This window comes from Callorhinchus milii, unplaced genomic scaffold (genome assembly GCF_018977255.1).
Source record: "Callorhinchus milii isolate IMCB2004 unplaced genomic scaffold, IMCB_Cmil_1.0 Scaffold4, whole genome shotgun sequence".
In the NCBI taxonomy this organism is placed as follows: Eukaryota; Metazoa; Chordata; class Chondrichthyes; order Chimaeriformes; family Callorhinchidae; genus Callorhinchus; species Callorhinchus milii.
Window position 1 is genome coordinate 76,205,743 of NW_024704745.1, and position 13,680 is coordinate 76,219,422.

The window sequence follows — 13,680 nt, forward strand, 5'->3', positions numbered from 1 at the left end:
CTTGTGAGTGGCCTGTTTCCATGTTGTACATTCTTTGTAAGATATCTATGTTTGAGAATGATACCAAACTGGAACGGAGAGAGGAGTTGTTGCATATAGTAGAGTGCAAGATCCCGATCGATTAGGAAGAGCAGTTGACAAGTGGTAAATATCATTAAATGATACAAGTACAGAATGAATGCGTTTGGAGAAAATATATAAAACAGTGGTATTAGTCTACAGGTTACAGCATGAGAGAGGGAATGAGAGTTTGAATGCGTAAATCACAAAACCATCAGTGCTTTGCAGCAACAGTAAAGAAAATGAACAGGAAATGAAAAGCTAATGGGATAGAACTTGAGCCTTGGTTGCTGTGTAACAGTTAAGGACATCTTGGCATTGGAGGGGGTAAAGTGGACACGAGGTTCATAAATAATAATAATTCTTGCATTTGACATAGCGCCATTCGGCAGGATGGCTCAAAGCACTTCACAGTATATACTGTAAAGTCTAATGACTGTTTTGAACACAATTTGCAGTCAACAGTGACCCTCACAAACAGCCAAGAAGTGAGCGGCCAATTTTATTTTGGAGGACTGTTGGCCAGGACACTTGAGAGAGGCTCACCCTTCTTTTTCAAATTGTGCAGCAGCAGAAGCTGCTGTCCTCCTGTTATCCACCCCCACATCAGCAGGACGGTGTTCAGTCACTTGATGCCCGCTTTCTGGAATCCTCTTATCCCGCTCTTGTGTCACACCCTCTAAGCACTCCAAGATGCCGTCCGGTTTGAAGGGCGCTATATAAATGCTTGTTGTTGTTATACCCTTTAAAAATTCTGCCCCCCAAGTATCTGCCTCTCTCTCTTTTAAACATTTACCCACAAAAATGCACACAGTCACATCACTTTTACAGTCTATCCTGTGGAGCGCTTTGAGACAGCTTGAGGATGTGATAATAATAATAATAATAATCCTTGCATTTGATGTAACGTCTTATCATGTGTTCGAGACGTCTCAAAGCGCTTCACAGAATATACTGTAAAGTGAATTGACTGTATATTTTGTGGGCAAAACACGGCAGCCAATTGCACATGAAGTGCCAATAACAAATGCAAGGATTATAATTATTTTCCCCGAAGATTCCGTCTCTCTAGTTTCATGGAGCAGATTCCCAACCCTTCCAGCATTTTACTCTATCGTTTGACAAGTGGCGATCCAAACTTAATCTGTTTAATTGCCTGAGGTGATATGGACAGAGCAAGCAACAACCAGTCTAGTAAACAAGTGATGTATTAGCCATAATAGCTGTAGGCCTTTGGGAAGCTGTCTAGCAACTAACACACAAAGGGAACGTTATTCCGACACTGGGGTGTAATTTGTGCTATTTCTTTACGGGATACCCTTAAGAAATTATGTTTTAAAACTCGCTTAAAAGAATCGCTAGAATTTCGGTGGAAAACCGGCTTCTAAATTAAAGCAGAATTGAGGGCTTTTCCAACATCCTGCACAATCTTAAAGTTCAGGAAAATGATCTAGAAGTTAGAAATACCAAGGATTTCGGACCTTCTGAGATTCACGGGACCCTCTCACACGTTTTAGAATAACTAAACCTACTCCAACACCACTTAATCATTTGTAATGTTCTTTATAATTTTGGCAACCGTCTCCCCTCTGGTAAATCGCATTGCTTTGCATGTGGTTTGTTAATATATTGAATCACAAGCAATATAGTAGAAAGTTTCTCTGTACTTCAAAGGGCTAAGTATATAATATCTACATTTAGAGGATATTCCACTGGGTCTCATTGTGTGTGGAATAACATTTGCTAACCAATTAAGATGATTAGACCGTCTCTTTCCAAATAGTTGAACAGTAGTTTGGGGAATTATTGCCTTCTGTCTGGGGAAAGCTGGGGGTGAAACTTGGTTCCTTTATTTTCTTCTTAGACTTTCAGTACTATCCAGCTTCGATTTTTTTTGTCGTTTGTATTTTTATTGATTTAGTTGGCAAATCTACATCTGTGTAAAGAAAAGGAGAACGTGCACCTTAAATAGCCTTAAGCATTCCAAGATGCCGTCCGGCATGAAAGACGCTGTATAAATGCAAGTTGTTGTTGTTGTCATCACAAGCTTGCAATGTGTAGCCTTGAGCTGGAGCTTGGAGTGTCAGCTTTGTTACCTGTATTGAGGGTCTCACTATTACACAACACGCACTTCTTAAGTTAAACAAAAAACAAAAAACAAAACAAAAAGAAAAATAACAAATTGGTCATTTCAATCCACGACTGTTTGTGGGACATTGCTGTGCGCAATTGGCTGCCGCGTTTCACCCACAAATATACAGTCAATTCACTTTACAGCATATTCTGTGAAGCGCTTTGAGACTTCTAGAAGACGTGGAAAGTGCTGTATTAAATTATTATTATTTATTATTATTAAGCATTTAAGAAGCTTCACTTCTTCCGCCTTTACTTCTCTCCCAGCGTTTTCTGCTTCCCTCATCTCTGTTTCTTCCAAAATTACTACTCGTAACTTTTAGTTCCCTTATATAAAGTTTCTCCCACAAAATATACCATAAATGCTGTGGAGTATTTTGAGACATTCTGCTGCTATCAAAAGTGGGATATCAAAAGTATTATTTTATTATTATCAAATACAATTACTATTTCTTTGCTTCTTCCAAACACCCCAGGCTAGAAAACACATACGTTTATAATCAGTCGCTGACCGAATTACGAACATTAGCCCTGAAGAGAGTCATGGGTTAAAAACTGCTCATTTTCTTTGAGTTAAGTCTATTTTTCGAAGTCTTAATTTGGAAGCCAATTTTCTGCAATTAAAAGCGTTTCTGAAATTGCCATTCTGAGAGTTATTTGAACAGACATTGAATACGTAACCCCAGAACAATGCCTTAGGACGCAACAAGACAGTAGAATAAGAGGACACAGGTTTAGAATTGTAAAGGGCAATTTCAGGAGAGACACCAAAAAGTTTTTGTTTACCCAGAGGCGAAACAGGTCGCCGGGAAAGATGGTAGAAGCCAGGATATTGAATTAATTTAATAAGCAACTTGATGCTGTGATGGGTGGGATGATAGGATGGATGTTCTGGAGGGATGAGGTTGGATGGGCCAAAGGACCTTCTTCATCCAGACCAATCTTGTGATCGTGTGAAACAGTTCCGTGGAAGCTCTGGATGATGCAGCAAAAGAGAATGAACTACCATTGATAGGAGATGTTCACCAAACCCCTCCAGCTCATTGATTTCAGTTACGTTTCTTGTCACAATTCAATGGTGTTTGTCCGCTTGTCCAAACCATTGTAAAATGCCCGTGAAAAGTAAAGGGTTAGGGTTAGCTATTTGGGATGATAAACCACCTGCAGAGGATGTATTAAAATCGAGGTCCTTTCTGACTATTCAGGCAGATAGTAAAGATGCTGTGGCGCTGTTCATAAAGAGAAGGGAGTTTCTCCCGGTGTCCTGGCCAACAACAACCCCACATAAAAATTGGTCACTCACTCCATGGCTGTTTGTGGGAACATTGCTGTGTGGAAATTATTTCCTGCTTTCCCCTACAAACAATACAGTCACTGCACCTTACAGTGACTCCTGTGAAGATTATTGTTAACCTACCAAGGTATTTAAAAGGCAATTAGGATCCAAGACGAGAGAGTCGATGCACTAGAAGAAATAGTGTCTGTGGACTCAGTGGCCTTTTTCAACTGGGGTTTATTCCAGAGGGATTTAAACTAGTTGACCCATTCTTTAGAGCAGAATTTCCCATCATGATTCCTAGTGTTTGAAAAACATTTGATTTAAAGAGCATTAATAATAATAATAATAATCCTTGCATCTGATATAGCGCCTTATCACATCATTGAGATGTCTCAAAACGCTTCATAGGGTATACTGTAAGGTGTATGCATTTTGTGGGTGGAATGCACCAGCCAATTGTGCACAGTAGTGTCCCACAAACAGTCATACAGTGAGGGATCAATTTTTATCTGAGGGTTATTGCCCAGGACATCGGGAGAGCTCCCAACAGTTTTCGAACAGTGCCATGGGAACTTTAATGCTCAGCTGAACAGGGAGACAGGACCGCAGTTTACAATTTTTATTATGCATTAATCATATTTTAATAATATATTAATAATACTTAATAATAATTATATATGACCGGTTTGTGTCTGTATCGTGTTTGTAGCCACTCACTGGATGCTAGACTCTGTTTCCGAACAAAAACACTATTCTTCTAATAAATTTTGTTTGTTAAATTTTACGCCTGTCTTACTTCCTCTCTATCACCCTCACCATGGAGCCAACAGCCTTCCTCATCCAGCCCAGGGCACTGGGAGTGACAACACAGCCCAGCCTGGCTCGTCGGCAGGACTCAGAAGGGCAGACTACAAAATCTACAGTCAATTCACTTTACAGTCTATTCTGTGAAGCGCTTTCGGTCATCTAGAAGACGTGAAAAGCGCTATATCAAATGCAAGGATTATTATTATTATTATTTATTTACAAAAGCTTGTGGAGCCTGGTTTGGTAGCGAGGGTTACTCCAGTGGCCCACTTACAGCTGAGATGTCATTTCCTTGTGGACTGACGTTTAGTGGTTTGGGAAGAGCATTCCAGTTCTTTAAAGATTGCAGATATTAAATAAAATCCGACTGTCAACCTCCGCTGCCGGCATTCGGATGATTGGAGAGGTAAAGTTTTTTCTGCTTTTCTTTAAACGTGTGTGGTCAGAAGTAGTCATTTTTTTTATTAATAGCTTTTAAAACAAACAGTGTTACCAATCCATTAAGGTCAATACAAATTGACATTTATACAGCGCCTTTTTACGTCGGGAGTAAAGTCACAAGGTGCTTAACAATGATGGCTCGGGGTAGGAGGTAGGAGGGGAAAGATGACCTAAAACGTGGTCAAAGAGTTAGGTGTTGAGATGGACCTTCATTGAGCTGAGGGAATGAACAAGTCGAATGGACTCTGGGATGGAGTTCCAGAGAATCGAACAGATAGATTCATCCAATAGAATAACTATTCCTGAGTAAAAATTCTACCTGGATCTAGATTTACTCTATTAACATAGAATTTTTCAATGTAACAGTGGAATCTTGTAGCTTAGTGGTTCGAGCACTCGCCTCGCAAATGAGAAGATCTGGGTTTGATTCCCGGCAGCACAAAACGTTGGGCAAATTTCCTTACTCCACATGTCTGTTCATTTGGCAGTAAGTAGGAACCCGGTTGTTAGTCGATTGGTTGATCACGTTCCGGGGGATATAACCCCATCAAACAAAATGAAATAAGTAAATAAAAATAATAATAATTTGGTCACTTCAATCCACGACTGTTTGTGGGACACTGCTGTGCACAATTGGCTGCTGTGTTTCACCAACAAAATATACGATTCACTTTCCAGTATATTCTGTGAAGCGCTTTGAGACGTCTCGAAGACGTGATGAGGCGCTATATCAAATGCAAGGATTATTATTATTATTATTATTTCAGAGTGTCCAGAACTTGTCACTCTTTAATTTTGAAGCTGGTGTTCAGTATGTCTCTTTTTAAGAAATTTACAGAAAATGGGCTTCAAAGTTAAAACTAAATTCAATTTCTGCTAACTCTGAAATACTATTAGTACAACAAAAATTACATTTGCAAAGCGCCTTTCACGTCTGGAGTGACAAATTCAGGACACTCTGAAATACCCAGGACTAGTTCTTCTATTGGATGAGTCTTTTCCAGAGTCTGATTTGTAGAGTTCACTTGAGACACAGGTGCAAATTTCCTTATAAATTGGTGACTTTTTACCACCAGTTATCTGCCAGTGGTCGTCTATGGTCTTTGTGTACTTTTACAGACTCTTGTGCTCTGCAGAGATACTGTCACTCTTTGTACAGATTCATATCCAGAGTTTCCCAGCTCCACTGACTCCCCATCCCACAGAGGATTGAGTTCAAAATCCTCATCCTCACTTTTAAATCCCTCCCCTGTCTTGCTCAACCCTATCTCTGTGACCCTATCACTTAAACCCTACCAACTCCCAGCTCCCTCCACACAGCAGGCACTGGTCTGCTTCATGTCCCTCGCCCTGCTCGCCCCACTAACGGCAGTCGGGCTTTCAGTGTTGCTGCTCCACACCCTATGGAACTCCATCTCGGACTTCCTTGGCCTCACCCCTTCACCCGTCTCATTCAAGGTCCATCTCAAGACCTTCCTCTTTGACTGCATCTTCGTTCATCTTCCTCCCCCATCCGCCTTGGCCCCACCACTCATCCCGAATCCAACCCCCAGCTTGAGTACAAAGCCTTGACAACCAACGCTATGGGACTTCCTCCCGATGTGAAAGGCGCTATGCAAGTTGAATTTGTTGTTGTTGTTGGATGTTGTATTCATCATTGAAATATGTTTCATAGTAATATGTTTTGCCTCTGTAACTACAGCGTTCCCGGCAGCGCGAAACGTTGGGTAAGTTTCCTTACTCCACCCGCCTGTTTACCCATGTGTGAGTAGAAACCCAGTTGTTAGGCAATTGGCTGATTACTTTTCCGGGGATAATAATCCCTTCAAAATAAATGAAAATAATTTGATGACTCAATCCACGACTGTTTGTGGGACGCTGCTGTGCGCAATTGGCTGCCGTGATTCGCCCACAAAATATACGGTCAATTCACTTTACAGTGTGTTCTGTGAAGCGCTTTGAGACGTCTCAAAGAGGTCATAAGGCGCTATAATCAAATGCAAGGATTATTATTATTATTATAATGGGAATTTTTGTGTATTATTACAGATTCACGCAACTCCACTACAACAACAAATGATATTTGTATAGCGCCTTTCACGTCGGGAGGACGTCCCAAGGCGCAACTCTAGTATTGAGAGAAGCAGCCTTGGCGAGGGGGAGGGAGAGCTGAGGTCAGGACCATGGAGCAACATAATGAAGCCACAGCTCGGGTCAACGTGACTCACGCAGCAAAAACCGCGCTCACGGTGGTGAAAATAGCCTGTACGCTGCCGCTAGCCTGTGGCTCCCTGTACTGCGCTGCTCTCATGCTGTACACCTTTTGCTCCGACCTGTCTTTCCGTGAGAGTTCCCGTTACATCTTATTCACGTACATGCTGCTGAACGACGCCGTCGAGTTGGTGGTCTCGGTGTTGCTGTTCCTGCTCAGCAAGTTGCACATCCCCATACCCCTGGGAGTCTGCTCCCTGTTTGTTACCGTTTCCGGCAGTGCTTACCTAAGCACGCCCGTGATCCTGGCCGCCATGGCGCTGGAACGTTACATTGCCATCTGCGTCCCTTTGAGGCACGCGGAAATCTGTACCGTGCGGCGAAGCGCGGGAGCTATCGGTATTATTTGCGCGTTGGGATTACTGCCCCACCTCGTCGAACTCGTAGCTCTATCCACCACCCACTCGCCACGTTTTTTCAGTCGTCTCGCCGTGTGCTCAAAGGAAGCACTGATCACTAACCGTTTCCTAAACTTGTTTAGGATGACGGTGTTCGCCGTGGATTTCAGTGTTGTCACGCTGACCATTTTATACACCTACGTCAAAATAATTCTCGAGGCCAGGAAAGCCTCGGGTGATCAGTCTTCCATTTCCAGGGCTCGGAAGACGATTTTGCTGCACGGCATTCAGTTGAGTTTCTGCATGACTTCGTTCACTCATCCCATCACCGAGAACCTAGTGAGGGATCAGGGCTTCCTCTTGCGATCCTGGGTGATTTACGCCAATTTCTTTCTGTTTATCCTGCTGCCCAAAGCCCTCAGCCCCGTCATTTACGGGCTGAGAGATGAAGCCTTCAGAAAGAAAATGAAGAAACACTTTATTTTCTGTCGTTCTTCAAAAATACAACCAACTGTACTTAGTACTTAGAAATGGCACCCTGATTGCAGCTGGCTATTGAATGGTAGATTATATAGAGTTACATGAAGTGACATGCCATGGAAACAGGCCATTTCACCTAACTAATCTGCGCTGGTGTTTTTTATCTAAACATTCCCTCCCCACACTCCTACTATTCCCTGCTCTTATATCCCTTTTTTTTCCTTCTTCCTCACGTTTGCCAGCACTTTAGGATGTCCTCCCAACACGAAAGGCGCTATATAAATGTAATTTGTTGTTATTTTATGTATCAAGTTTCCTCTTAAATACATTGATGGTTTCTGCTATAACCACAGCTTCCGGTAGTGAGTTTCACATTCTCACTGGCCTCTGTGTGAGGAAATTGCTCCTAAACTCCCTATTAGATTTACAGCTAGTTATTTTACATTAAGCCCTATCATTTTGGAGTCACCAACAAGTGGAAACAGCCTGTCAAATCCTTTCATAACCTTCAATGCCTCTATCAGGTCTCCTCTCGATCACTGTGCTGGGACAGCGGCAAACCTTGGTTCATTTGTTCATTTGGTTCAACGCACTGCATTACTGAAACGCACTCCTCGCCGGTCTCCCCAGCTCCACTATTCAAAAGATCAGCCCATTCAGAACTCTGTCACCCACATACTGATCCGGACCAAACTCCGTCCCCACATCTCCCCAGTTCTGGCTCAGGCTCCAGTGGCTCCCCATCACCGAACGGATCGACTTCAAGATCCTCACACTCGTGTTCAAATCCACTCCCTGGCACCTCCCTACCTCCTCACTCCCCAATCCACCACCCAGCGCCTCCGCTCGACTGACACTGGCCTCCTGCTTGTCCCTCGCACCCTCCGCTCTACCATTGGTGGTTACATATTCAGCTACTACATCCTGGAACACTCTCCTTCAATCCCTCCTCCTTGCCCCCTCTCTCTCCTTTTTCAAGTCTCACCTGAAAATCTCCCGCTCTGAGACGCTACCCTGGGTGGAGGGCGCTATATAAGTGCAAATTGTTGTTATTGTTTGCATGTTCGTGTACACATTGGGATCTAAACATGCAGTGTTTCATAATAAGAGATGTAAGATTATCAAACTTCTCAAAACAATAAAACTGCTGAAGAACACAAGTTTTGGAAATGTAAGATTATGTTTTTCAGTGCACTCCGTGTCTTAGAAACTACTACTACTAATAATAAACCTTACACATCGGGTGATGTAACTGACTATGATCCTTGTGAGTGAAACCCAGCAAACAAGTTGCACACAGCAGTGTCTCACAAACGGTCGTGGACTGTTTCCCTTCTGCCCCTAATGGTAATTGGGCTGGGATTTACATATCCTAGACTGCGTTAATTATATTTGCTAAGCAGTCTAATAACCAAAGGAATTGCTCACGTGTTTGAGGCTCAGAGGTGCCTCTGAAGGTATGATCAATCAATACCATTAATTCAGCAAGCTAGCATCACTGGGGTGGGCCAGGGAGTCTTCGAAGAGGAGTCTTCCTCCCTGGCCTCGCTCCCCACTAGCTCTACAACCTCCTAAACGCTTACCAACCTGTCCGCTCCCTCCGCTCAGCGGGCTCCAGCCTGCTTTACATCCCCTGCCTCACCCTGCCCACCATTGGCGGGCAGGCCTTCCACCACTCTGCCCCCAACCTCCGGAACTCCATCCCACAATCCCTCCGCCTCGCCCGCCCCCTTGCCTCTTTCAAGACCCACTCAAGACCTTTCTCTTTGTCCGTACCTTCCCCGGCCCTGGCCAAACATTGCGGACAACAAGGTGGAGTATTGATTGGAAGGTGTGGAGGCAGATCATGAGGATGATTGCCTGTAAGAGGGGATGCAGGACATCGACCATAAACCCAGATGTCTGCACCCCTCCAGGACTGTATAACATGTCACGATAACAACGACAACAACTTGCATTTATATGGCATCCCTCACGCAGGGTAGAGTCCCTGAGCGCTTGACAGTGGCGGAACACGATGCCAAGCCGGGGGGAAGGGGGAGATGACCCTAGGCACGGTTGAATAGGAAGGTCTTCAGGCGCGACCTAGATGGCGAAGGAGGGGGTAAGGCAGAAGGATAGAGTCAGAGTGTTCCAGAGTTTGGGGCGTAGTGGCTAAAAAGCACAGCCACCAATGGTGGAACAGAGAGTATGAGGGACATGCAGAAGGCTGGAGCAGTCAAGCGGAGGCTGTGGATTGTGGATTGGGGGGTAAGCAGGTCAGAGAGATGGGGAGGTGAAGGGATTTGTAAACGAGTTTAACGATCTTGAAATCAAAATATGAGCTGTTGAAGTTTGGTGATTATAAACCTGTGCTTCTTGAGCCACGTGTTTGTGTGTGTGTGTGTGTCATTATCTGCCTTGCTTGGGTGGTCTGAGCTCACATTATAAAAATATTCCAATAACCTCCACTGCAGTGTGTAAAGAGGTTTCAGGGACCATGAGTAAGAGGATCTGGTATTAATTCACAACATTTCTCTCAAACCGCACCATTCTGAATAAAACAGTTCAGAGATCACCTCCTCCAACTTACAAAACATAGGAACAGGAGGAGGCCATTCAGCCCATCAAGCCCGTTCTGCTAGTTTATTAGACCAGGACAGATCTTTCAGTTCCTTTTCCTCACCTTTCCTCCACACTCCTCAATACGCTTAAGTGTATCTATCCCTCCCCGCCCCTACCCCATTCTCCTGCAAACACACAGTCACTGTACATTACTGTCTATCCTGTGAGATGCAAGGATTCAAATGCAAAGTTTATAAATATCTAAAACTTTAGTTCTGCCTCTTTGGCTTCATGGGGTGGGGGGGAGGGGTTAATTGCATATAAATGCAAAAAAATGCAATTTGTTTTTGTTGTGTTCACTTTTGATTTTCACAACCCTTTGGGTGAAGATGCCAGAATACTGATCCTTGCACTTGATACAGTGCCTTATCACGGCATTGAGATGTCTCAAAGAGCTTCACAGGATATACTGTAAAGTGGAGTGACTGTGTATTTTGTGGGTGAAAGGCGGAAGTCAGCTGTGCACAACATTGATCCACAAATAGACAAAGAGTGAGTGAGTAAATTTTATTTAGGGGGATTGTTGGCCAGGACACCGGGAGAAACTCACTTCTCTTGTCCAATAGTGCCGTGGGATCTTTAACGTCCACCTTGGGACCTCAGTTTAACGCCTAATCCAAAGGACAGCCGTACAACAACAGGATCTTTAACAACAATGGCAACTTGCATTTATTTAGTGACCTTCAGCTGGGTACTGTGGGGTGAAATCCCAGAGTGCCGATATATTGTTAAATGTAATCGCAGCGTAGGCAAATATGACAGTCATTTTACGCACAAAATGTCCCACATACAGCCACAAAGTGAATGAACAGTTTTTTGTGGGGGGATTGTTGGCCAGGACACTGGGAGAAACTCCTTTTATCCCTTTCGAATAGTATCATGTGGCCTTTAACGACCACCTTAACAGGCAACAACAACAACAACAACTTGGATTTACATAGCGCCCTCCACCCCGGACGGCGTCTCAGAGCGCTTTACAGTATCGGATCCAGGATAACGGATCCAGGCAGACAGGACCTGGGTTTAAAGTCTCTTCCAAAGAATGGCACCTCCGACAAGGCAGTGCTCCTCCAAGGCTATACGAGTTCAAAGTGCTGACGTGGGATTTGAATTCCCAACCTTCTGACTCAGATGCGATAGAGCTTCCAATGGAGCCAAGCTAACCTGGAGTGAGGATCCATTTTGGTCTGTGTTATCATCAATCAACTGGTTAAATTCTAATTTTCTCTCCCGCTACAGCATACATTTTAAGGGAAATAGTGCCATCAGCTGTTAGAGGCCACGAATGACACTGACAATCCTGGAACAGGGAAAAGTCAGCTACTTGCATGTGAGGAATGTTACGTAGGGTAGAAAGAGTGTTTGAACTAATAATAATTCTTCATTTAATATAGCGCCATATCATGCAGTCAAAACTTCTTAAAGCGCTTCACAGGATTTACAGTAAAAATATACAGTCAATTCACCTTAGAGACGTTTTGACGAAATAATAAGGTGCTATATCAAATGCAAGGGTTATTATTATTAAAATGCAGTGACTGTAATTCTACATGAACACGACAGCCAATTAGCACAAAGAAAAGTCCCGCAAACAACCATAAAGTGAGTGACCAATTCTATCTGAGGGATTGTTGGCCAGGACACCAGGAGAAAGTTCTTTTTTCGAATAGTGCCAATGGACCTGAATGTACAGTTTAACATCTCATCCAAAGGACGGCACCTCCGACAATGCAATACTCCCCCAAGAATGCCCTGGAGTGTCAGCCTAGACCGTGAGCTCAGAGTCCCAATGTGGGGCTGCAACCCATAATAGCACTACCAACTGAGCCAGACTGACAGACACCCTGATACTATTCTCCTTGCAAAGTGGCAAGTGGGGTCTCCTTGGAGCTGAGCTGCGTCCGAGGTGACGTGCTCGCCAACAGAATGTTGGAATCGAGTCAACCCTCTGGGGTGGTCTCGGAAAGAATGTGCAAGCAATCTACATGACGTAATTGAGTCAACCCACAGAACCGAGGAGAAATTCCACCTGACTCGGCTTATTCTATTTTTATTTGCGGTTCAGAGTGTGAAGAATTTAGCAAATTGTTGAATTCCGTCTCAACTTTGAAGCCCGTTTTCTTTCCGTGATTTCAAGAACCAGCCAGCCTGCAATTCCCATAATTTGAGATTGTTACATAATTACATCAGCAGGATTTGAGAAAATGGTGTCATTGCACCTCCTTTACTGTATGTGTTTCGTAAGCCTGAAAACGGAGGTAAATTATTAATCAGATACGTGAAGAGTTGCAACTTGAAAATCCGTTCTCTGAGGATGATTAAATATTGACTTATACTTTTGCCAACATGTTTAAATATATATAACTTGCTAGCACGCAGTCAGTAAGGAATTGGGAAAGGGAGGCTGTATTTTATTTTAATTTAACCTGTTGGAGTTTTGGAGAGATTTTGCTGTGGGTGATCATAGAGTCCCATAACATAGTGGTGAGCGCATTCGCCTCACAAGCGAGCAGTAAGTAGACAAGTTTCCTTACGTAAGTAGGAACCTGATTGTTAGAGGATTGGCAGATCTTTTTCTGGATGTAATAATCCCTCCAAAAAGGAAAAAATGTGGTCATTCAATCCACGACTGTTTGTGGGACACTGCTGTGCACAATTGGCTGCCACATTTCACCCACAAAATACACAGTCAATTGACTTTACAATATAATAAATGTAAAGACGTCTCAATGATGCACCGTTGAGACATCTCAAAGTGTTTCACAGAATATATCGGAGTCCTATAGCTTAGTGTTTAGAGCGCTCGCCTGACAAGCGAGAGGACCTGGGTTTGATTCCCAGACAGGGCGAAAAGTTGGGCAAGTTTCCTTACCCAACGAGTCTCTGTTTGCCTAGCAGTAAGTAGGAACCTGGTTGTTAGTCAATTAGCGGATCGCTTTTCCAGGGGTAATAATCCCTCCAAAAAGAAAAAATTTGGTCACTCAATCCATGACTGTTTGTGGGACACTGCTGTGTGGAATTGGTTGTCGCATTTGGCCCACAAAATATAACCAATTCGCTTTACAGTATATTCTGTGAAGCGCTTTGAGACGTCTCAAAGATGTGATAAGGCGCTACATATCAAACGCAAGGATTACTACTGCTATTAATAAGAAAAATGCAGTTGATATATATACTGTTCATGGATTTTGAGAGAGTTTCAGTTCAGTTCAGGATTAGTGACCTGCATGAATTAGTTTGAAATACCTGTTAATGATTCCTATATTT

General features: G+C 43.4%; 1 protein-coding gene across 1 annotated transcript; it reads left to right on the forward strand.

Annotated features, from left to right (window-relative positions):
* Positions 1–6,903: 6,903 nt before the first annotated feature.
* On the forward strand, positions 6,904–7,857 carry LOC103177230 (odorant receptor 131-2-like). The gene has a single exon (XM_007891304.2). It carries the CDS (start codon positions 6,904–6,906, stop codon positions 7,855–7,857), a length of 954 nt encoding a protein of 317 aa, XP_007889495.2.
* The last annotated feature ends 5,823 nt before the right edge of the window (positions 7,858–13,680 follow it).